The 24668-nt window shown below is 39.2% G+C and overlaps 2 protein-coding genes and 1 long non-coding RNA gene across 7 annotated transcripts; 1 reads left to right on the top strand and 2 right to left on the bottom strand.

The window, feature by feature from the left end:
- The first annotated feature begins 941 nt into the window (after positions 1-941).
- On the top strand, positions 942-9021 carry mon1bb (MON1 secretory trafficking family member Bb). Its single transcript, XM_015048592.1, has 6 exons — positions 942-1108; positions 1598-1692; positions 3323-3904; positions 5143-5935; positions 6821-6968; positions 7935-9021. The coding sequence occupies exons 2-6, from the start codon at positions 1614-1616 to the stop codon at positions 8160-8162; spliced, it is 1830 nt and encodes a 609-aa protein (XP_014904078.1). The 5' UTR covers positions 942-1108; positions 1598-1613; the 3' UTR covers positions 8163-9021.
- Positions 9022-9734: 713 nt separating this feature from the next.
- Positions 9735-23327, bottom strand: LOC106957306 (bromodomain and PHD finger-containing protein 3-like). 5 transcript variants are annotated; one of them, XM_015048588.1, is made up of 14 exons: positions 22838-23324; positions 20213-21730; positions 19951-20107; positions 18677-18808; positions 17776-17904; positions 17371-17683; positions 16220-16576; positions 14493-15038; positions 14319-14406; positions 13120-13202; positions 12906-13003; positions 11769-11923; positions 11539-11680; positions 9735-10736 (listed from the first exon to the last, which is right to left on the bottom strand). In XM_015048588.1, the coding sequence occupies exons 2-14, from the start codon at positions 21709-21711 to the stop codon at positions 10731-10733; spliced, it is 3705 nt and encodes a 1234-aa protein (XP_014904074.1). In that variant the 5' UTR covers positions 21712-21730; positions 22838-23324; the 3' UTR covers positions 9735-10730. The 5 variants fall into 5 exon arrangements, with proteins under 5 accessions (XP_014904074.1, XP_014904073.1, XP_014904072.1 ...); XM_015048587.1 differs by having other exon boundaries at positions 9735-11680; positions 12906-12979; positions 22838-23326; XM_015048586.1 differs by having other exon boundaries at positions 9735-11680; positions 22838-23323.
- Positions 13373-14312, bottom strand: LOC106957310 (uncharacterized). The gene is made up of 2 exons (XR_001426929.1): positions 14009-14312; positions 13373-13955 (listed from the first exon to the last, which is right to left on the bottom strand). It is a non-coding gene; the product is annotated as an uncharacterized LOC106957310 (long non-coding RNA).
- Positions 23328-24668: the final 1341 nt, after the last annotated feature.

Below are 24668 nucleotides of genomic sequence, written 5' to 3'. Positions count from 1 at the left end.
TAAATTCATTACACATAAGGAGATATTTCAGGCGTTTCTTGTCAATTTTTCTTATTGTTAATTTTTTGCCCAATATCTTTACATTTTAGTATTACATTTTATATGAAATTATTTAATAATTTTATTATTATGGCTCCACCTTATAAAAACCCAATATTAAGTTTCTCCGAAAGTTAGAATCCAAAACTAATGAAAAAAGGATTTTTAACATCAAAATGTTAAAGCGTTTTATTGGAATATTTTGTGGAAGGAAAACACATACAAGCAACAAAGTTAACTGCAGTGTTCAAAGGATGAAGCAGAGCCCATTCAAGAGTGTTTGGCAAATTGGAAATTAAAGTCAGTGCATAGATTCGTGAGTTTTTCAGCTGAAACACTGAAATTAATCACCTTTTGATGAATCTCAAATTTATTGAGATGGACCTGTAATTAATAAACTTTAAACAGTTCGAAAACCGTTTCACAATTAGTAATTACAATTTTATGGATTTTTCTTCATTAATTCTAATAGTATTATACTTTCTTCTTTTAACCATTCCATCCATCCATCCATCCATCCATCAGGCGTTCATGAACCATCCTAACCAGATACCTGAGCCACCTGAAATGACTTCCCTCCACATGGAGGAGCAGCAGCTCTTTGTCAAAGAAATACCACAATCTTCACAAACTAAATACAATTGTTATATTTAAAATTCTAGCTCAGTTGATATTGAGTTAATAAATAATATTCTAAGCTAATTTATTGTTAGCTCATTAGATTCATCTATAACATGTATTAAATGCAGGTTAAATAAGTAGGTGCCTTCAGGAAACTGCATCGGCCCCTAGTACACCTAGAATAGGCCCTGTCTCGTTCCTGTTGTGTGTTTTTTACCAACCGCTCAGATTTTAAGGTTTCCTGAGGGGGCGGGACTGACAGGCTCCTACTAACGTTCTGATTGGTTAGCTCAGCCCGTCATCGTCAATTCCGGAAGTCCGCTGTTGTAAGAGCAAGATTTGTTTTCGGCTTCTAATTCTTGACAGCTCATTTGCCTCCGGGCTGCAGAAGAAAACTAATGTAGCTAATTGTATTTTTTTAAAGGCAACGTTTTGACAATTTACAAACGTAAGTGTTGTTGTTTTTGTTTATTTGTCTAATTTAAGAAGAGGAGCTCGTTTAAGCCGAGGCCATGAAATTCATCTGTGTGTGTCTCGCTTGTTAGCAGCGAGCTCTGTTAGCTTCATGTCTACAGTCACCGTTTGCTGAGTTTTATTCTAATTCACCGCCACACATCTATCATTATAAGGAGGTTAACTGTATTAAGCGTGTTTGTGGTCGCATATATGACGTTGGTTACTGTTGTGAAACTTATTTTAACACAATCCTCATCTCCCTCTCGCCTTCTCTTGGTCTTACCGAGCTGTGTTGGTGTGTAACATTAGATCGGCTGAAGCTGTAATCAGATTTGAATTCCAGTGTCTGTTTGGTGTCCTGGAGCTGTTTCTCTCCTCTGTTATCATGTGACCTCCAGAATAAATGCTCTCATTCATGAGCTCTTCACATCTCAGTGCTTTAATCGTGAACCTGAACGTGGATTCTTTTACTTATTTGTAGTGACTGGGATGGTATCATGGAGGAAGACCACCATCAAGACAGAGAAGCACAGGCAGTGAACATTTCTGATCCTCCAGCGGAGAACAATCCACCTGGTAAATATGAGTTCATTCTGAATGCTGAAACCCAGCATTTGTTTTGCAAATTTAGCATATTCATATTTGCTTGCAAATAAGAATTACAGGTTTGTACAGAAGAAGAATCTTGTTTTAAGTGAACTAAAGATAGGGGGGCATGTGTTTTATTTAATTGGGTTATGGTCAAAAATTCAAGCTATTACTGAAAATATTCATAATGTAGAAATGAGCAATTATTATTAGAAATGAGAAATATTCCACAAACTTAAATATGTAAAGTCATGTAAATTTAAATGATTAAAATAATATAAAAATATTTAATTTTTATATTTAAAAATATTTAAATATATTTAAAAATTGTGAATTTTTAAATTCACAATTTAAAAATCTAAAAAATCATTTTTAGATTTTTAAATTGTGAATGCATTATGTTGAATACATCTGAATATATAGTTAACATGTTATTTACTTACTTTATTTTAGAGTTGTGCACTTTTGCTCCTGAGTTATTGTTTATTTACATTGTAATTTATTTTTAAATTGAAGATTGAAAGATTTGTGATGATTTTCACTTGTGGTGCTTTTCAAATCTGCATCCTGATGTCAGCAAAAAAAAGAAATCATTTAATTATTTGGAAAAATAGTGCAATACACAACAAAATAGAGGGGGAAAAAACTCCCTGTAAGGTTGAAATGTTTTATTATTCCATGAAACTTTGACCAAAAAGACTGGAGCAAAACCACTGCAAGTTACAAACTGCAGTTTGAATCCGAGATTAAAAAAATCAAAACAGACTTTGCTTCTCGAAAACAGGGATTACTATTTATATGGTTATTCTGCAGAAGTACAAAATAACAGAATATTCTGTTGAAGACAAAGATAAAGAAATGACTTTAAACAATAAGCAATTTGCTATCATAAAGCCTAAAAATGAGAAATTAACATTTATTTTTGACTTCTTTCAGTAGCCGATTATAAAATCTCCTCTGTTAGGTTTTTAAATAAACATTTATTACATATATTCAATACATTTAATACCTTTTGCATTTATCATTCTTGGTTGGGAGTATTACTTGTTTTTTTGTTTGGCAAACACTTGAACTAAAAGTTGTCCTGCAAATATTTATTTATTAAAGCTCATGTCATATTAGCCTGTCAACAAATTTTGCAGGATGATAAATTTTCCCAGAAATTATTGCAATAAGTGATGATATTGTTGTTTTGAGACCATTTTCAATTAATGTAATGATAATGACATAATAATGCAAGAACATATTCTCAAAGATTAATAAGCCAAAATTAATGAGCTCTTAACACAGAAAGTGGAAGACATTTAAAATATCCAAAATAAATAAACAAAGCAACAGAAACGACATATAAAATGAATTATAAAGTCTCTGTAAACTAAACTGTCCTTCAAAAAAGGGTCCAGTTGAGACCAAAACACCAGACTGAAGACTTGTCATCTACTTTTGGGTAGGAAGAAAGAGAGAAAGAAAGAAAGAAAGAAAGAGTAAAAAAAAAAAAACAATAACTCATGCAAATTAAAATGATTCCTCTTGTGTTAATTTATCCTGCGATTGATTTATGTTTGTGTTTGTTGTTTTCCTTTACTCATTTCATAATTTAGTTTTGCTTTCATTGCAGCTGACACCCTGGCCACTTCTCTCTGTCTTTTGGGGAACCACATGTTTCCCGATCCAGTGGCGACGAATGCTTGCAGCGGCGTCAACCGGAGCGAGCCGGCCAGTTTGCAGCCGTCTGATGTTACAGCAGAGGATCCGGGTCCGGAGGCAGAACCTCCTTCCAACCTGGGAACGGAGTCAGAGACGCCAGACTGTCAGAACAATCTGCCGGCCCACTCAGCTGGCAGAGGGACCAAAGATTCTGGCGTTGAGAATGATCAGACCGACTCGGGGGAGTTTGTTGTTACAATGCTGGCCAAGGCCAAGCTGGAGGAACAAGGTATAGGTGCGAAGGGAAGATCGTCTCCGTTACTGGAAGCGGGAATCCAGGAGTCTCCTTCGTTCACTTCTCATCGAGACGAGGACGTCACGGCCGACAGCTGGCGGCGACACAGGAAGCACGTGTTTGTGCTGAGTGAAGCTGGGAAGCCTATTTATTCCCGATACGGCAGCGAAGAGGCTCTGTCTTCCACCATGGGCGTCATGATGGCGCTGGTGTCGTTTGTCCAAAGTGGAGATAACATCATCCGCTCAGTGTATTCAGGTGAGAACGTTGACTGTCATGGTAAACATCAGGATGGACAATAAATCGATAAGAATACATATCGTGATAGATCAATATAAATAGATAATACATCTGATAGAATATTGAATATATGGAGCATTCACTGAACTCTGATCCAGAACTGAACAGCATTCTGAGGAATGTAGGCAAAAGAAAGACTTTAGCCACTCAACCTCTTTTTCTTCTTTTTTTTCTCTATTTTTATTTATTTACTTGGCTTGCCTTCAAGAGCTGCTATTTTTTTTAAAATCTTGTTGTGCTTTCTTTCTTGCACAATGACAATAAAATAAATTCTGATTCTGATTTTCAGCTTCTCACCGCCAGCCAAATAAAGCTTGTGGAATTAACTCACTCACTCTTTGGTTGCCTAGCAACAACCTGCTGAGTAACTGCCACAGCAGCAGCTTTAGGTTTTGCCACTTTGCCTAATAACTGCTTAAAAATAATAACCAATTTTGTGGAGTGAAAACTGTGGATAGAACACAAAAAGTCACACTAGTAGTTTGGCAATATTTCATATGTTTAAGACAAAAAAAATCAATAATTATCAATATCAACTGATATGAAATGCTTTTTTAAACCCTAAGTAAACCGAATATATTTTACCTGTGCTAAATTCAACAATTATTTATTATATAATAATTATAATATTGTATTATTATTATTATTGTTCAAGGTGACTTGCCTTAGCAATAATTTGACATTAGCCATTTGTGATTGTTTTAAAATCCAAATCTGTTATTTTATGTTTAGCAGCGTTATATTTGAAGTCCTTACCACATGATGAAGCTAATTTGTAAAATTGCAGCAGCTATTCTTAGAGAAAATAATCACATATAAAAAGTACTCAAAAATATAAATAAACAATCAAATGACAACACCAGCATTAAATTCTGCAAATTACGATTTAATTGTCAAAAGTGAGAAAGCGTTGGGTTTTAATTTATGTCACATTATGATTTTTTTTTTCAAGGAAGTTTTGATATTAAATAATTTGAAAACCATGTATTGATTTTTTTCTCTGCAGTTCAGTTATACATGGCTTTGTGCAGATAAAATGCACTGCAGCTCATTTTAATTACCAAGTCAAATTTCGTCTATATGATTTATATTCAGCCTATTTTTAACAATTGAAGTTAAGGTAGTGACTTGGTTATGCTATAAAATGTGTCTGTAAACCTTTAACCTCTTGTCCTGTTTTGTCTCGGTCCGACCAGAGGAGCACACGGTGGTGTTCCTGCAGAAAGGACCCCTGGTTCTGGTGTGCGTCTCCAGCAGTCGTCAGTCTGAGCAGCAGCTGCGTGAAGAACTCCTCTATGTGTACTACCAGATCATCAGTATGCTCACCCAGGCCAGCATATCCCGCATCTTCGAGCACAAGAAGAACTACGACCTGAGGCGGCTCCTGGCCGGATCCGAGAAGATCCTGGACGGCCTTCTCAACCTGGTGGATTCGGACCCGAGCTTCCTGCTGGCGGCAGTGCACTGCTTGCCTCTCGCCTCCTCTCTCAGGGACTCTCTCAGCCAGATCCTGCAGAAAGCGATCACCCCCAACCTGGTTTTCTCCATCCTCATCGCCAAAAACCAGCTGCTAACCATTGTCCAGGAGAAGACGGTGATCGAGGATGCGAGGCTGGCGCCGACCGACGTCCACCTGCTGCTCAACCTCATCGGAGCCTCGTCTGCGTTTCAGGCCGGGGAGATCTGGACTCCGATCTGCCTGCCCCTCTTCAACCCTGACTGTTACTTTTACGCTTACATCTCCTACCTGGACCCGCCGGAGTGTACCGTTTGTTTGCTGCTGCTTTCCACGGACAAGGAGGCTTTTTACGCCGTAGCCGATTGCAAGAGGAAGATCGAGGAGGCCATGCTGGTGCAGAACTCCCTGAGCCTCATCGCCAAAGCTCAGTCATACAGCGTGAGCCAGGTCGGTGTGTCGGACCTCAGGCACTTCATGTACAAGCCCTTCGACGTGCCGGACAACCACCGCCAGCTCACTCAGTTCACCAGGTGTGTGTTGGGAAATGTAGTTTTTATTTTAAACCCGTAGCAATGACAGGATACTACGGAGTGTTGGAGCCATTGTGGAATTTCTGCCAAAAGATCTCAGGAATTTTCTATAAAAAATTAGGAAATTTCTAAGTTTAAAAAGTTTAAAATTTGCAAGGAATTACTCAAAATGTTTAGATTAATTTTATTTAATTTCTAAAAACAAATTTGAAATTTGAATTAGAAAAGTCAAAAATTTGCTAGATGAAAATATTCGACTTCTGAATTTTCTAGAAAAAAAACCATGGAAACCTATGAGTTTGAAATGTCAAAAATGTGCTAGAAAAAACTCAGACATTTTTAGATTAATCTTAAAAAATTCATTGAAAAAAAATGGAAATTTGATTTTAAGTAAAAAAAAATTGAACTTTTCAAACTCAGAAATTTTCTTGTCTCAGAATTTTTCCTGGAAAATTTCTAAGATTAATCTAGAAATTTTAATGGTTTTTTATGGCTAATTTTTGCCTTCTCAAACTCAGAAATTTTATTGCTTTTTCTAAAATATTTCTGAGATGAATCTCAAAATTCCTATCTTTTCATTACTTCTATTTTTTATTCTATCTACAATAACCCTAATATGCCATCAGTTTCTGTAGGTTTCAGAAAGTCAAGAAATTCAAAAAACCAACAAATATTAGGGATGGTTCGGGGATCCTGCTGCATACAATCAGGGTATACTTGCCTTATCAAGTTGTCATATTACTTGAAAATGTTTTCAAAACAACAATATTGGTTATCGCAGTAACCTCTGGAAAAACTTATTGAGACAGACCTATGAGTGTATGAATATGTGTTAATAATAATCTGTGAGCTTCATACGACTTTCTGTGTTTAACCTGCTTGCAGTCCAGAGATGGAGGCTCCCTACAGCAGCGATGAGGAGAAAATGCGGCTCCTGGATCTGTATCGTTACATGCACAGCCGCATCCACAGCACCTCACGGCCCCTGAAGCTGATCTACCACGTCGCTGAGAGGGAGACTCTGCTGGCCTGGGTGAGGAGCTGCGCTTTAGGTTACTGCAGCCATGCATAATATATACGGATTTTAGAAATTCATGGACGCTGGTGTTCCAATCAGTTCATTTTTAAGACTTCTAGCCTACTTCTTCTTCTCCTGTTTTTATAAGCGATTAAACACATAATCCACTCATCATTGATAGGGATTTGATCAATATTTGGTGCTGATTATTTTCTATGAGCGGGATGTTTTAGCATATTCATTACTGTGCAAAAATTCCTTAATATCAAAAAAGGCTCTGAAATTAAACGGTTGAATCAATGTTGTCTGCACATAACTTAAAAGAAAAAGACTGTTTTAAATTAGATTTAATTCTTTTTCTTATTCCATCCACACCATTCCAAATTAATGACCATGAGTATGTTTGCGTATATATATATATATATATATAAATATATATATATATACACACAAAAAACTTGAGATTTTTGTCTGTTCACTTCTGCCTATTTTGAGCTCATTTCAAAATGAGCTATTTTAGGGCGTCTTGTCACTTTAAATCCAAATGAGCTGCTGCTGGCCACTCCCTCCCCGACGTAACGTTTACGCTTCACATGAAAATGTCTGCAAACAGACGCGCAATTATACAAACCGTATATTTTTGTAAAGCAGCAGAGCCTCCTGTTCAACCAAGAAGAGTGCAGCAAGTGGTTTCTGGACCGTAAGAGGGCTGGAACTCTGGTTGGGTTGCTAGGTAACGGGCTTGGGGTCAGCTGAGGTTGCTAGGTAACGCTTTGAATGTGTGAGATTTTTGAAAGGGCCAACTTTCCAAGCAGTAAAAAACATTAACTTATTGAATGTTTTTTTTTTTTTATTTGTTTCTTTTTGAACACTTGGGTTCGTTTTTAGAAATAGTTAAACCCTAATGCAAGTTTTAAAAACGTTCAAAAATCCGGATTGATTTTCATATTTAGTCAAGTCTGTGTTGTTTTTTTGTTTTAGGTGACCAGCAAATTTGAGCTCTACACCTGCTTCAGCCCTCTTGTGACAAAGACCTGTGCCATTACTGCCATCACTAAGCTTCTGAGATGGATTAAAAAGGAGGAGGACCGCCTCTTCATCAGATACCCTCCTAAGTATTCAACCACTCCGAACCCCAGCAAGAGCTCAAGAAGCAGCAGATCTGAGCAGCAAGACACCACAGATAACGGCTTCCTATCTCTGCTATAGGACTCTGCTAGCACTGCTCTGAAGCCGCTGCCTCACTCAATAATTTTTACGGTGACTCGCTCTTATTTTTTCAAAAATCAGTTTTGGAGAGGTATTGGACTTGACGTGAACTGACAAATAGAATCAGACACTACGTTTTAGGCTATTTAAAAAGTCTCTAGTATTCTCCTCTTACTGGGAGCGAGAGCATGTTTCATCTCTGCTTTCCTTTAGAGACAGTCGGGGTGAAGAAGCGGCACTCGTAAGTTTTAGTTTGAACTGTGGTAGAACCTAATTGAAAAAAAAAATATTTAAGTGAAAAAGTTTTTATATTGTTTTATTACAGAGAAAAAGAGAGAGTTTCCTCACGGGCTGTGAATGTATCACTCGGATGACAATTTGATCATAAGCTATATCCAAGTTAATTTGATCAAAAAAAAAAAAAGTAGGTCACGTAAACGTTTTGGGAAGCGGGGAGTTTGCAATAATTATTATTTTTTGCTTTAATATCCACATAAACTGGAATATTGACACTGGAACAGCCACATATAGACTCTCAGATTATGTTTTAAAACCAACGGCAGGGTTTCATTACTGCTGATATTTGTACATTCAGCTGGAAGAGAAGTTACACATTTTAGTCTGATGACAAAGCATTCCCATCCTAGCCAGAATCATGGTCACATACAGACAATTTGATGAGTTTATTCACAAACTCAGACTTCACATCATGTTTTTCTGCAGATCATCTCACCTCTGAAGAGTTTGGTTTTCTCTTTATGAATGATGTCTTCACACTTTTGTCTCCTGAGGAGTTTTCATTAATTTCAAGTCTGAAGAGTTTGTTTGTTTTCATGAAATAAATTTCAGATTGCACATATTTTTGCGTATGTTTCTTTCAGGGATCGTATGAAAGAAGGTAAGGCTGCACAGTGGCGCAGTTGGTAGAGCTGTTGCCTTGCAGCAAGAAGGTTCTGGGTTCAATACCTGGCCACAGTCTTTCTGCGCGAGTTTGCATGTTCTCCCTGTGCATGCATGGGTTTTCTCCGGGTACTCCGGTTTCCTCCCACAGTCCAAAAACATGTCAGGTTAATTGGCCTCTCCAAATTGCCCCTAGGTGTGTATGCATGGTTGTGTGTCTCTGTGTTGCCCTGCGACAGACTGGCGACCTGTCCAGGGTGACCCCGCCTCTCGCCCGGAACGATAGCTGGAGATGGGCACCAGCAACCCTCCCGGCCCCACTGAGGGACAAGGGGGTAAAGAAAATGGATGGATGGATGGATGGATAAAGAAGGTAACAGAGCACTGTATGCAATTTAACTCACTTGTTAAGTTGCCTCCTCCTCAAACCTGAGTTTAATCAAAGAGTGAAAACAAAAAAACATGCCAAAGGAAACTGAGGACAAGTTTTTGGACGCATTATGAGCAGGGGAAAACGGTGGAGGCAGCATCATGCTGGCTACAAACTGACAGCACAGCTTTCAGGTTTTCCATCTGTAAAAAAAAAAAAACTAATTGTTTTAGATGACGTCTTAAATTGTGACCAAAGGTCTGTCAGAACTCCATACGTTCTCATAAAAAACACCACCAGCAGTTGTTTCAAACAGCGTTTATTCCTGTGAGAAAATATTGTCTCAGGCAGACAATAGATCTTGCGGTAGACTTTAAATGACAAGATCAAAAAAATCTGTGCCACCGAGAAAAATGAAAACAATCTGTAGTCTGCTGTCTACAGTTGTGTGTCACCGCGCTTTCTGCTGACATGTTGGTAAAACACCGTCACTACTATAAAGAGCTACTTCAGCGTCATACATAAATCTTTTCAATAATTCAGGTTTTTTTTTTAAATAACTCCCTCTACAGCAACAAATTATAAATTAAATTCTATATTTGATTTTTGCATTCCTTAAATTACTTCATGTAAGCGAATATAAACAAACATTTACATATTTACAAAACTATACACATGCACTTTTACCACACTGAGATTGTATACATAGATGTATCAGCTGTACATGAACAGACGCAGTAGGTTTTGCCACATATTTGGCTCCAGGAAACACCAATCGTATAGATTTTATTAAAACTAGACCATTTGTGCTTTTCAAGTCTTTCCAGCCGGATTTACTAGCAAAGTTCTTCACCGTTGGGTAATCGCTTTTCTGAATCACCGCTGTAGTGGTATCTGCGCCGACCGCTGTCAGTCTACTATCATATTACAGTTTCACAATATGGAAAATAATCAAACACGAACAAAGTTTCACCAAAAGCGTCTCATAACTGGACCTAAAAGTTTCAAAAATGTTGGCACTGTCAGCTGGAACAAAAATCATTTCAGCTCGAATTAAAGAATTTTACAAGCTAATAAAAATAAACCTTAGAATAAAAGAGATTGAGTTTAAAGAAAATGATAACAATGTGATGACTTTATATTTAGAAAATCTAAAAGATTTAAAGGAAATGTTTGGTGGCCTCCACAGAAACCAGGTATTTACATACTCCTCACTGTCTGTCTGACTGACCTTCTCCTGTTTCCTCTGCTGAAGAAGTCGAATGAAGCTGATAAAAGTGTCGCTATCCACAGTGAAACTATCCCTGAAAAGCCACGCAGAGAGGAAGAAGCCATTACTTGAAGAGCAACGTAAAAAAAGCTAAACTACAGTTTAGATCAAAGATCAACATCCTGCAGTCTGAAGAAGGCTAAGAAGGGGCAGATTACAAATCTGATAACACCATTCTAACAGTGAAGTACGGCGGTGGCAGCACCATGACGTGGTGCTGCCACCGCCGCCATCATGAGGAGGGATATTATTTAGAAATATTGAAGCAACCTCTTAAGACATCTGGGAGAAATTTAAAGCTGTGGCACAAACTGATCATCCAATAGGGCGAAGTCTTATTGGATGATCAGTGAGTCCAGTGTATGTAAACATCTGGTTTCAGCTGCGTGTAAAACTCCAAGTCCAGGTGTGAAACGCATGCTAAGGTGAAACTTTCACACTTCATTATACACAGTGACATTTCAAGAGCAAATACAATCTAAATATGTTTGGAACCATAAGCAATCCCTTTGACACACATCTCTCTGTCTGGTCTCCACCCACTTTGGCCTGATGCACAAACTTCATATCAACACACAGCAACAGTGGTTGTGGAAAACTCCATTTTTAAAAATGTACATAGAAAATAATTAACAAATTGATTTATGAAAAACATTTATGGAACCTCGACCAAGTCCAAGCATAGTAAACCTCCAAACACCATCAGCTTTACTGGTTTTAAGAACTTTAAAGGAGCTGCTGTGGATTCCTACAAACAGCTCGTTTATGATGATAAAATCCTTTTAAAATAAACTTCATATAAAATTGGAGGGAGTGAAGTTGAGATTTCGTCTCACGTGGTTTAAATGCACCATGGCGCGGTCGTACGCTGTGTGGACCGACTTGCGAACGCTGGGCTTCTTGCCCTCCATCAGCCGCAGCTTGTCTACAGTGTCATCCATCCCCAGCGGCAGCAGCTTGTTACGAGGGAGCCACTGCCTGAAAACAAACACAGGAAGGTTTGAAACTCAGACTTTTACATTTAGACTGAAACACCATGCGTTTGCTGATGTGTCCAATATCTTACCAAGTTCTCTTTGTGTCAAAGAAGAGCACCAGGAAGAGCTTGTGGCCTTTGTCAGTGTGCCTCCATTCCCCCAGTTTGAGCACCTCTCCAGGAGGCACTGGGATGGGGATGCCGTTATGGAGCAGTCCTTCTTGAGGCATGTCGGGGTCAACGATCTGCAACAATCACTGAGGTCAGCTGCACGGCTGCTGGTGCTCATTCAGCAGTTAGCTCAGCTCTTTCCACAATGACTCTGAATAACTTTGGCTAGAAACCAAAACAAACCAGCTAATGTTTCCAAATTTAGATGCAACAAATCCAGGTATTTAACAGGTTTTCAGTTTATTCCTACAATATCTGCACTGAATTTCTACAAAGAAGGACACCAAAAGTACAAGTAATATGTTTTTAGTCGGGCTGAAATGATTAATCGATCATTGAAATAATTGTAAACTAATTTTATAACTGATTAATCACTAACTGGAGCACACAGATTCAAAAAAATGACCACTTGCTGAAATAACAACATAGTCAGAGCAGTTAATTAAAACTTAGTTTCTTTTCCTCCGCTTAGTAATATGCTTAAATTCTTCAAGTGGCAGTTTTAGCTTTGCTCAGTTCAGATTTACCAAAGGAATGCCATGGTATTGCATTTTAGGCAATAAAATGTTTATTTTGTTATTTAAAAGAGAGATTGAATTATTTTATTGTATTTCTAATATTGCATAAACAAGGCTTATATGGTTAAATGAAAAAACATGAGAATGTACCATTTAAAAAGAAAATCTGATTAATGTCAGAATTATCTAGTTTAATCGATTACTAAAATAATTCTTAGTTTCACCCCTATTTTACATATGGAATCCATGTGTTTTTATTTTACTTTATACATAATTTTCCATCCTACAGAAAAAAAGATCAACCCTATTTATGTTAAATATTATGTTTATCTTTATTTTAAATCCTAAATATAGAACTAAAATGGCCATTCTTTAAAAATTTCCAATAGTAGATATTTATCTAAAGTTATAAGTTGTCTTTTTTTTAAAACTCATGTGGTATTTATGTCTCTAAACGAGTCTCATTTGTCTGTTCCGACGGTAAAAATGGCTCTTTGGGGTGTAAAGGCTGGGTTAGCTGTACACAGCAGGAACTCACCATTGCTGGATACGACGGGTATCCTCGACATTTTGCCCAAACCAAGTCCAGTGGTGAAAGTTCGGTCTCACTATCTATAGACAGAAGCGCAGACTTCCCTGTGAACAGGACGCTCCATTAATACTCCTCATCTCTATTCACTGCAGCTTAAAAAATGAGAGTTTATTCAAAACTGTATGCCATGCAATCACGTTTGGTACAACATGATACACACCAGAGCTGGAGATGTCTCCATTTTCCTTGCTGGGAACCTTAGCCAGAGCTGGCTTACCTCGACTGCGTTTGGGAGGGGAAGCACTACACATGAGAGAAGCAGTAAACATGGATCATTTTTACCTTGGAGCTAATAAAGTCAGTTCTAACATAGTTCTAACAAAATGTCTAACATAGATTTAAAGATTTCCTTTGTACTGAATGTTTTCATTCAAGTTTTCATTGAATTTTCAGAAGCATTGAGACTTTTTGTCAAATTTATTATTACAGCTAAAGGTTATATTACATTGAGGTTTTATGTTTCTTAACCACTGCTGTAAACCAAGTTTTCTTTGAGAAACAAGATCTGAACTAGACTAAAGGCATTTCAGGACAAGATCAAGCATTTTTTTATTAAGACATAGAAATGATCCCACTGTCTTCTAACTAAACCACAAATGGCCACATTTAGATTATGTGGAGAACCATACAAATTTGGTAAACCCTGCTGTAGTCCTCCATTAAAGTTGGTTAAATAAAGCAGCCATTTTAATAGAAAGTGTGGCACAAATCATGTTGTTATTAATAACATCCAATGGATCCTACAGGAATTTTCTAATTTATTGAAACAGACGCTGACTATGATCTATGTAAATGTTCTTTAACACCACTGGACAATAAATCAATAACATGTATCACACTTGACATGTGATCAAAATCAATAGAAAATTCAGTAATTTCACTGAACTCTGATTCAGAACAGCACAGCATTCTGGGAGGTGGCGGCATTGGAAAGGCTTTAGCCGCTCAACTTCTCACGGCCAGACAAGCAAAGTTGGTGGAAACAACTGACTCACTCTTCTGTTACCTAGCAACTCACTCATTCTTTGGTTACCTAGCAACTCACTCACTCTTTGGTTACCTAGCAACAACTTGTGAGTAACTAGTGCAGCAGCAGTTTCATGTTCACTACTGTCCCTCATAACTCCTTATAAATAAAAACAGCGGTGTGGAGTGAAAACTGTGGATAAAACAGGAAAGGTCACACCACCAGTTTGGAAGTATTTCAGATATTTAAAACAAAAAAAAAAAACTAATTAATAATTATCAATATGGCCTGATATGAAACACGTATAATGTGATAGGTTTTACAGTCCAGCCCTTCCACCACTACGCTGGTATGAAATTATTCGTTCATTGCATCTGATGTCCTGTACTCACGTTAGGTTTGGGTCATCATCCTCGTCCTCCTCCTCATCATCAGCACCGCCATCTTGGTTTCCAGATGTGTGCTTTCCATTAGTCAGTGCTAGAAAAACCAAACATTGAAACTGATCAAAGATGACCTTTCTGAGCAGCTTAATGTGTACAGTGCAGGGATGTGTCCTGCCTTACCTTCTTCTTTGGGGGTTGCAGTCGATTTGTCAAGTTCGCTCTCAGAGCTGGGGCCTCTGGACCTCAGGTGGTGTGAGGAAGGAGAGGAGGGGGCGGGAGAGGCGTTGGGGGTAGGAGGTAAGGCGGTGATGTTCTCACTGGGGGGATTTGAATCGACGGCAGCGCTGTCCAGCCCGTTGGTCTTCTCTTCAGATGTTTTCCCATTTTGCCACTGGGACGACTTGTTTTTTCTTGCCCCGTTTTTAGCTTTCTTAAACAACACGGACGTGCGCCGGCCGACTCCAACCAGCGGCAGAGCCGGAGGCGAGCCGAGCGGCGTCACCTCGTGAACAGCCTCTGGTTGGGAAGACGGCGTTTCTCCAACTTCGGCCTCATCCTCACCTTGGCTTTTGCTGCCGCTGCGCGAGGACCTCTGACGTTTGTAGGAGCGCCCAGGTGACCTCTGACCTCCGGTTACAATGCCCAGGACAGGTGGTTCCAGGGGAGCGTCTCCTGGTAGAGGTGACGACACTGGACAGGTGAGTTCAAGAACGGGCGGCGAGTCATCTGCATCAGGGAGAAATCAGTCAGAATATTTAAAAATATAGTTTGTTTGTTTTTTTTTACACAAATATTTAACCATTTACTGAATTCACTCTGTAATCTGACTTCTTCTAATCAATGCTGACAAAAATGTCTTCATCATGATCAATAGACTGTTAAATAATGTCCACATACAATCTTTATGGCTACAAAACATAATTTAGATGCTTGTCAAGTCCAGCTTTTTAAAATGCAGATCATATTCTGATATCCTTACAACTCAATAAGCTTGTGAAATTAATAATTTATTCATGATTAAGAATACCATTAAGCAAAAGTTATTTTATCATAATTCCTTTACCTCCTTAATAATAAACTAAAAGTGCAATATTATGAAAAAACCCCACAAAATATAAAGTGTTTATATTATAAAGCACTTTATGGTATTCTGACCTGTAAAATTTGTTAAATAAATAACATTTTCTTAGTAAGTTTATTTTATTAGTAGATTTTTATAGAAAAGTGATCTTTATATCAATCCTAGCAAATATATTTTAGGATGATTTAATTTCCTTACCAGGGAAAACCTCACTCTACAAAATAAAATGATAAAGTGTTAAAATAATAAGAGTTCTCCTACATCAAGCTCTAGGCTGGCAGGACAAATTTGTTACAGTTTTTTTGTTTTTTGTGGTTGTGCACAAAATGATTCCAGCATCAAGCAATGCCCAGCTGAATTTTAAATTGATCAAATCTAGATCCAGGGATTAAGTCTGGTAGTTTATCTAAGGTGTCCAATCAGATCTTCAAAGTTTCCTCCACTTGGAGCTCATTCTTTATTTTTCTCCCCAAACTACTAAAACAGTTTGAGAACTCCAAGATGTGCACCTGTGTTTACGATAGGTAAACATTTCAAAGAAAAGATATCTTCACGCTATCGACATGCTAAACGTTTAATTGTTCAATTCCTTTCAGAAATCCCCTTGAACATTTTACATTTGACTGTTTTGTTCTTTACTTAATTAAATGTTCAGATATATTAGTGTCATTACAAATAAAATAATTATTGTTATTCAATAATTAAATTATTTTGTATCTATTCCTCTCATTCCTTCTAATAAAATATGCAGCAAGGACTTACAGATTTAACATATTATTTTTATTATTATTCTACAATAATGATGAAAATGCTGTGATGATCCTACCTGACCCAGAGTTTGGCACATCAGACAAAGGCTCAGTATCAACGTCCACCTTGTCTTTTTTCTTTATTTTTTCCTTCTGTTCTTTCTTCCTCTTCTTCTTCTTCTCCTCCTCCTCCTCCTCTTCATCATCGTCATCATCGTCGTCCTCCTTGTTATTTCCGTTGACAGGCTGAACGTTTTGCTGCTGGCTCATCTTCTGCCTCAGAGCGTTAATCTCCCGGCGCAGCAGCCGGATGCGTTTGGTGCGGCCGCCGCTCGTTCGCATCGACGTCACCATGTCCAGTTTCTCCAGTAAGGCCTTCAGCTGCTCCTCTGTGGTTAAGTGCAGCCTGTTTTCAGGGTCCAGCAGAGAGTCGACTGTGGAGAAACAAACAGTGATCAAGGTCAGAGGTTTACATACGCTCATCACAGGCATGAACAGCATTAGTTTTAAAATACCTTCATACTGCGTAGGGTCAAAAATAAACATGTAACCTCCACTAATATTTGGAGAAATGTCCTTTAAACTGCAGAAAAAGCAAGATATAGTTGATGTAGCCGTAAACAAAATCCTAGCACAAATGTGGCTGAATATTAGACCAACTTCATTCAGAAAAATGAAGTTTTATTCTCAGAGGAAACAAAGATTAAGGTGGTCAGCACTGGAAGGTTTCAACCTGAAGAACACTACCAACTGTGAAGCACAGTGGAGCTAAACAGCAACCTTAATGCTTTTGGTGCCTAGACCAATGAAAATGCTTGCCAGCCAATCAGTGACGATTCATTGAAAAAAAAAAAAAAATCAGATGCAGCTTTGAGTTTTCAGCTGTTTGTTTTAAGGGTGATGAATATCTGGAGGTCAGGGAGAAGCAGCTAGTTAAAAATGTCCACTGTTCAAATTTGTATGTAAAATTTTACGTTTTAAAATGCGTCTCTAATGTCTGTCTATCCAAATTTTTTCATAAAGACTGATTTATGTGATCAAGCAGTTATATTTTTAACCACGTGGGTCATAGAAACTTCACAATAAAGTCTAAAAATTTAAAGTATGTAATAACTCAACACTAAAAATGATCACCATGACAATCATCATCATGAGAGCATGCATATTTCTCACCAGCGTTGCATTTGTAGAGTGCTTAGGAAAGAGTACAACTAATTTTTCAGCTCACCGTCCTCCCATGTGCACTGATAGAAGCCGTGTTTGTTCGGTGCCTCAGGCAGATGCATGCCAGTGCTGGGGTCAAGGCCGATGCTCTGATACTGCCTCTGAGCGTGACGCAGAACGGCTCCCCCCACTTCCCTCAGCTGTAAGGCCGTCTTGTGGAACAAAGTGTCCTTGGAGTTGTATTTGAGGCAATTGGAAATCATCAGCTCAAAGTCTTTCTCCAGGTCCCCGATGGAGCAGTAGGCGTGTCCCTCCAGTTTGTTTCGCATCGTTGAGAAGTCCATGGGTTCGGATATAAACTCGAGGTAATCTGGGACCTCAGTATAAAATTCAAAATAAAAATGTTAGCCGGTCATGCTCGCAGGAAACATTTGCTAAATAAAACGTGTATTTCAGGAACTCCACCAACCTCTGACAGATTGACTGGCTGAGAGAAGATTTTGGCCGAGTCCTTCTCCTGTAGTTGGTCCAAAGTTGATTTGAGAAGCACCTGTGCAGGAGTCAGCGACAGTTCAAGGGCAGCCTGCTGGATTTTCATCTGATGACGTAGAAACACAGCAGAGAGCAGAGAAAATTAAAGGTCATGCTTTAAGACTTAAACTAATAAATGTCACAAAGGGATGATAAAACCTCTTAATACTTAATCATACAGAATATAAATAATTTTCTGTGACATTATATATGTGTGATGTTTTCAAAGCCAAAAATTAGTCAATTTATTGATATTTTGACTGGTGAATGAGAAATGAAGGTGTCCAATAGTCCAGTAGACTGGGTCTGATTAGGGATCAAAATTGTAACATTTGTTACATCTTGATCTGATGCGGTTCGCTTTCTCACTGCACTGTGTCAATCGATCCAAACCAATAGAAAAACCTGTTCCTCTTCATGCCTGTGGTGGCGCTGTACCAAGAACCACATAGGTAAATGACACAAAAACCTCTGAAGAAGACATGAGCGCAACTCCCCTCTTCACAAAATGATAAGACAATGAAGTGATGTCAGTTTTAGCACTTGTAGGATTTTTATTTTGTCTTTGGTAAAAGACCAAGAGCCATTTCTCCTGCTAGCGTTAGGTCTGGTTAGGTTGTATTTACCCAGAATGCCCTACACTGCAGTCCACTTCCTGCTTTTGGACCGCTTGGTATTCACATCACTTCAACCAAAACAGAGACCAAGGTTTTTGTCTTTTTTGTTATCTGCATCAGAGTTCGATTCCGTATTCACATCTCCCCAAACGAACTGGACTGGTGTAAATGAACTCTAAGTGATAAAGAACTGTTTTAAGAAACGCATCCCTCCTCCTTTACCTGTTCTCTTTTAAGCCTCTCTCTCTTGCGGATGAGTTCCACTAGAAGTCGAGCTCTTTCCAGGTCTTGCCTTAACTTCTGCCAGTACCGTAACTCCTCTCTTGCAGCACTTAGCTTCTCATCGGGTTCCTTCTGAACATCGAAGTAAAGGCACAAAAGGTATTTACTGTTAATTCTTCAAGTATGAACAATATCTCCTGCAGAATTTGTTATGAGGAAGTGATAAAGTTTGTTATTACTGGCATGAAAACCTATACTTAAACTTCTGCAAGTGGCATTGAGTCCACAGAGTTTTGGTGCTGCTTCTTTAAACAATGTAAAATGAGACAAACACAAATCTAAACAGTGTGGTGTGCATTTGTACTCGGTCCCCTTTTTTCTGATGCTACTAAATAAAATACAAATGCAAGCAAGATATGGTCGTCCACCTAAATCGACAAGCTGGGCAAAATTAGTATTAAGCTGAAAACTCTGAAGGAGCTACAGATATCCATTGCTTATATGGAAGAATGTATGGAGAACACGTTTTTTAGTTCAGCAATCCACAAATCTGACCTTCATGGAGCATTGGCAAGAAAAAAAGCCATTAAAAAGACTTGGGTAGAGTTGGTAATAAGCCTACATGGCAAGACGCTTTGTGTGCTCTTCAGCGAGCCTAAACATAAAACAAAAGCTTCAATAGATTTATATTGGTGAAACATTTATTATTAGATCTCTGAGTGAAAGGTAATTCCATCATTTCAATCAGCTAGGTGACTGATTAGATTTGGACACCTCTGGTTTGGATCAAAGCAAACTTAGGTGTTAAAATGGCTTAGTCAAAGTCCAACCAAAATCAACTGACTCTTTCACAAAACTTGAAATAAAAAAAAAATTAAAAAAGCTCTCTGTCCAATCTGACTGAGATAATAGAAAAGGAAAGTAGCTCCACAAAGAATAAACTCTTTTTAGGTTGTGGTGGACATTGAATCTAATACATTGCACATCATACTACTAAAATTATTAATTTGCATAAACTTTTGAAAACCCATGCATCTACTTCCTTCCACATGACAATTAGGCAGTGCTTTGTGTCGGTTTATCCAATAAAATACATTGAAGTCTGTGGTTGCATCACAGGAAAATGAGAAAAAAAGTTCAAGAAGTAGTAAGACATCTGTAAGGTACTGTATATTATTCAAACAATTTGATTATGTTTGAAAACATTGAGGGGTTAAGCTTCATGTATTGTAGAAGAATTGAATGAAAAGAGGACAGAGGGCAGCTGTGCTCACCTGCTCTGCAGCCTTGTGAGTCTGTAGATGGGAATGAAGTCGGCGTATTAAAGGCATGCCATTTCGGGACTGTCTTTTCAGTAACCAATAATTATGAAGTCTCTGCATGAACTGATTTTTCCTCTGTACTTCAACTCCTGTGCAGATCTTGTTTAGCCTGTGATAAACAATGTAACAGATATTAAAAGGTGATTTTATAGCTGAGTGTAAAATAAGATGCAAGAAGATGGAAAATAATCCAAGAAGTCTGTATAAGTCTGACCTGTGAGAGGGGATCTGAGGCACAAGCAGCACAGGAACATTCGAACGCCGTGTCGACCCAGACCCTTTAGTGTTCTTCTTCTTCTGGCCTTTGGTTGGCTTCTTGTTGGTTGGTGACGGAGGGCTCTGAGTATATGACCTCTGTCCCCGACTGCCCCGCCCTCCCACCAGTCGTCCTTCCACAGACTCATCCCCGGATGCGTCCCGCCGAGACCCGACAGGGGAGTGATTCTCGCAGAAAGCTGTCTTCTTCACAGAGAAGGTGGTGCCGTTGACGCCGGTCTCTCGGACCGGGTCTATTTTCATGAATAGTCCGGCCTTCTGGGCGCAGGTCACATGAAAAGCTCTGTAGCAGTTCGCTTTGTGGCACTGGATGGAAGCTCCCCTGCCTTTCTGCTTACAGAGGTAACACGTGAGCTTCCAGCGAGCTGGGGGGATGTTCTTCACCCCCTCAACGGGCTCCAAGAACACCGTGTTGGCAAAGCATACCTCGGGGATCCATATGGCACAGACGACGTGGGCCCACCGTCCGTCGCTCGTCTGTTTGAAGGCACCTCCTCGGTTGGGGCAGAGTACACAGTCTACAGGGCGGGAGGGGGACTGCAGGCAGCAGCGGCACAGCCACTGGCCTTCAGGTACGTAGGGCACACCGTAGCACTCCTGGTGGACGGCCAGGTTGCAGATGTCACAGAACAGGATGACGTTACTGTTCAGACACTCGTCGTCCAGGCAGACGCAGCAGAAGGCGTCCTCATCGACTGCGTTCTGAGATAAAGCCTGGCTGCGTGACTCCAGGACGGACTCCCTCTCCAGGCGGTCGATCAGAAGCTCAAACGTGTCTGGAGACACAGACGCATGGCCGTCACACACCCTCTTTTGGTTCACCATCTCCAGCCAAGCCAGGTCCTCCTCATCCATGTCGTACTCAGCCACATTGTCCTGCTCCTCCCCGGACTTCTCTATGTAGCGATAATAGGCCGCCGGGAGCGGAGGCGCTTCACAGGGGGAAACTGAGCCCAGCTCGCGGAAGGTGGGCTCCGGCAGGGGACTTTGGTGAGACGGGTGCTGGAAGGAACAAGAAGATCCTGTTTGCTGCTGTGAGCCAGACCGCTGGTTCTGCTGAGATGTATTTTTACCACTCCTTCGGCTCTTGTTGTTAGGTTTCCTCCATGATCTGTTTTTACCTTGCATTTGCTCGCTGTTCTCCTTGTTGCTGTTACACTCTGCAATGTCCTGAGCCATCATCTCATCCTCTGTGATGACCGGGAGAGGATCTGTGATGTTAATCCGATGGAGTCTTCCATCGAGATCCACTTCCACAATTTTCTGGGCCTGAGCGTACGTCAGAGTCTCCCTGGACGGGGAGAGCTGCAGCCGGTAAGGCGAGGGAGGCCTCGGTTGACCCGCCTGTCTGCCTCTTCCTCTCCCCCTGCCTCGACCCCTTCCCATGTTGAGTCCTCTAGCAGTAGTCTCACATTCCCACCTCTTCAGCCTCCGCATGAGACTTTACTCCTGCTTTCTAAAGGATACAAAGAAAGAATGACATGATTCAAGTTTCTGCAAAAACACTGATGTTCTACTTTCAGGAGGTAGCTGTACAAAAAGTCTTGAAATTATTGAATATTTCAATGCGGCTGTATAACATCATGCAAAAATGTCATTTTAAAGCATTCAATGTCAGCATATTTATTCAGAGGGGTAAAATGCCATCCCAATAAATAAATGTTTCAGGTTTTGCCAATAGGCAAAAACCTACCAAGGCATATTTTGTTTACATATTACTGTAATAATTAAAATAGACCAGATATATAATGAATTTCTATTTAACTGACAATTTATTTTGATGCTTTAATGTTTTTGGAGTAAGTGCAACAATCTTAGAAAGTAATATAAACAATAAACTACGAAATGTCGCATTTATTTCTAAGTAATTAATGTATTGAATGACAAAAATGTTTTGCTTTACATTTTAACTTTATTCCAATATGTATTTTATTATCGAAAACGATAGTTAATATGCAAAAAGGGCTCAAGTCTGGCGCTTCGCTCTATAATAACACAGTTTGTTACCTCAACCAACCTTGCTGCACAAACACAAATACAACATATAACTGCTTACATGCGTTTATCTCTGCTCTCTTCTTATTGGTCCCTCTAAGCACTCTGTGACGTGACTGTATCTCCCTGTGACCAATCACAAGACAGCACCGTGTTTTTTCCCCATTTTGTTGCTGTGCATAGTTAGGTTGTAGAGTGCTAAATACCAGCCCAAGCAGCTAACATCTGTCAGCCATTTTAGGCGCACAACAGTAGAGACAGCGCTTGTGTTGCAAGTTCATTAGCAGTCCAATTATACATTCAAACAGCAACCAGAGAGCAGGTGCTCTCTACTGCATCGTGCCTTAATGTATTAACTAATAGCACGTACACACCAGACCACAAAGACGCCGAGCAACGTTTCTGGTCTTTCTTTGTGCTCCAGACCCCTGCAAAAGACTGTCTCTATCCGTGTCTGAGGTGATAACGTTGCTCGGTCGGACAGGACACACGGATAAAGAGCGACAAAACGGCAGTTATTCTAAACAGTGCTGAAAATGCCGAGAAAATAATCACCCGCCCAGCTTACCTTGATGAACCGTCCTCTGCGGTGACAAGCAGGGGGGGAAAAACTGCACCTGGCTAAATGTCAGCTAGTGACAGACTCCGACCGAGGCGGACATGCTAGCCGTTAGCAGCGTCATCTTCAGCGGTCCGCTTCTCCGCCGCCGCTCCGCTTCGGCACACGAACTCCGCCCGGTTTCATTGGCGCGACTTCAGCCTTTGGAACGACGGCGGTGGGAAACTCTGGGACGGCGAAATCCCGAAGATATCAATTTAAAGTACCTAGGATGAGGCTAAATATTCAGTCAAGATGGCTTAAAAAATACGCCCCTTCAGGAAAAAAAAAATCAGCTCGGCCAATTGTTGGTCGCCGCTTTACCTCGCACGCGACGCGCACCGGTTAACGGTTGGTCCGAAAGACCAATCGGACTCATCGGAGTCTTTTTGGAGCTCATCACCGAAAAAAGCGATGAGAAAAGCAACGGGACGGCTACTGCGCGCCCTCTGGCCTCGTCTACATCCACGGCCACCTTATTACACACCTTATACACTCCTACAGTGCATGTGTACCACATACATGGAGGACATCATATTTAATTAATATGTAACGTCAGAAAGCATGATAAAATGATTTCAGATCAGTTAATTTATATTGCGCAAATTCACAACATGACTTCTCAAGCTCAAGGTACTTTACAAAAAAATTTGTCTTTATCAAACACTGCAGTCAAGTTCAGTTTATTATTCAAATTGGCTACAAAAAAAGCAGAGTTGGTTCGTTGTAACCAGTTACATTCAGTTACAATTACTTGAGTAACTTTTGGAGGGGAAATGTACTTTTAGAAGTATTTTTTACTATGCTGTACTTTTTACTTTTACTTTAGTAATTTTATTATCAAGTATTGCTACTCTTACTGTGAGTAACTTCATTAAGTTACATTGTGGGTAGAGTATCCAGAAATTAAATTAAATTATCCAGAAATTATTCAACGCAGTAAATAAAGAACAAGGTTGTTTTAACCAAAAAAAGAAAATATATATCACCAGACACAAACACACCTGCAGTATTTGTTAACATTTTCTAGGATCTGTATTGAAAAGAAAAAAACAGATTAATTATGTAATTATGGTATTTATATAAAATATAATATATATAAAATATATAATATATAATATAATATATAAAATATGAAATAATTTATGTTTTGATCAGTTACTCAGTACTACAGTCGCCTTTTTACCAACTACTTTTTTGCTCTTACTTGACTAATTTCTTTCTACATTTTACTTTTACGTGATTAAAAATGTGTTGAAGTAGTGCTACACTACTAGTGCTATACTTGACTAGTATGTAGCAGAAAGAAAAAACTCCCCTTTAACAGGAATAAACCTCCAGCATATTTGAGCAGACAGAACAAACACACAAAAATTATTATAACACTCCCTCTTGGCAATCATTTGGAAAACTTGTTTATTTCGCTACAAGTGTAAGAAAAAACACATTGTGGGCTCAACAATAGAACTGACTTTATGGGTTGCTTCAATGAAAAACCTGCCAAATCCTCTCTGCCTTTGCCAAAAATATTATTTTCCCATTGACTCATGCTTGGTGTTGGACTGGTTATATTTGTTGGTTCACGTTAAATAAATAAAATATTATACTTAACTAGAGCTTTGTTTCTCTGAAAAGCAAATGAGACAAACATTTCCCAATGTATAACCATTTTGGGGGGAAAAATAATCTGATTTTATTCACACCTTTAAAAAAATTATATTAAGCAACAAATAACACCCATCTCCATCTTTATTTGCAATACAGCAATACATTTAATGATCTGGCCAACTTTTTGCATGTC

Source organism: Poecilia latipinna, unplaced genomic scaffold, assembly GCF_001443285.1.
Source record: "Poecilia latipinna isolate Pla-1442-1.1 unplaced genomic scaffold, P_latipinna-1.0 Scaffold893, whole genome shotgun sequence".
Taxonomy (NCBI): domain Eukaryota; kingdom Metazoa; phylum Chordata; class Actinopteri; order Cyprinodontiformes; family Poeciliidae; genus Poecilia; species Poecilia latipinna.
The sequence above is the reverse complement of the archived record's forward strand: the minus strand, read 5'-3'. Positions and strand labels throughout refer to the sequence as shown.

Bases quoted from the DNA above. Each gene is read 5' to 3' on its own strand.
- LOC106957306 (XM_015048586.1), bottom strand. From the start codon at position 21,711: ATGCGGAGGCTGAAGAGGTGGGAATGTGAGACTACTGCTAGAGGACTC. The intron at 18,809-19,950 runs GTGAGCACAGCT...TTCGATGTTCAG, and splicing joins CTCACAAGGCTGCAGAGCAG to AAGGAACCCGATGAGAAGCT. The intron at 13,203-14,318 runs GTGAGTACAGGA...TCTCATGTGTAG, and splicing joins GATGATGACCCAAACCTAAC to TGCTTCCCCTCCCAAACGCA.
- mon1bb (XM_015048592.1), top strand. From the start codon at position 1,614: ATGGAGGAAGACCACCATCAAGACAGAGAAGCACAGGCAGTGAACATT. The intron at 1,693-3,322 runs GTAAATATGAGT...CTTTCATTGCAG, and splicing joins AGCGGAGAACAATCCACCTG to CTGACACCCTGGCCACTTCT. The intron at 6,969-7,934 runs GTGAGGAGCTGC...TTTTTGTTTTAG, and splicing joins GGGAGACTCTGCTGGCCTGG to GTGACCAGCAAATTTGAGCT.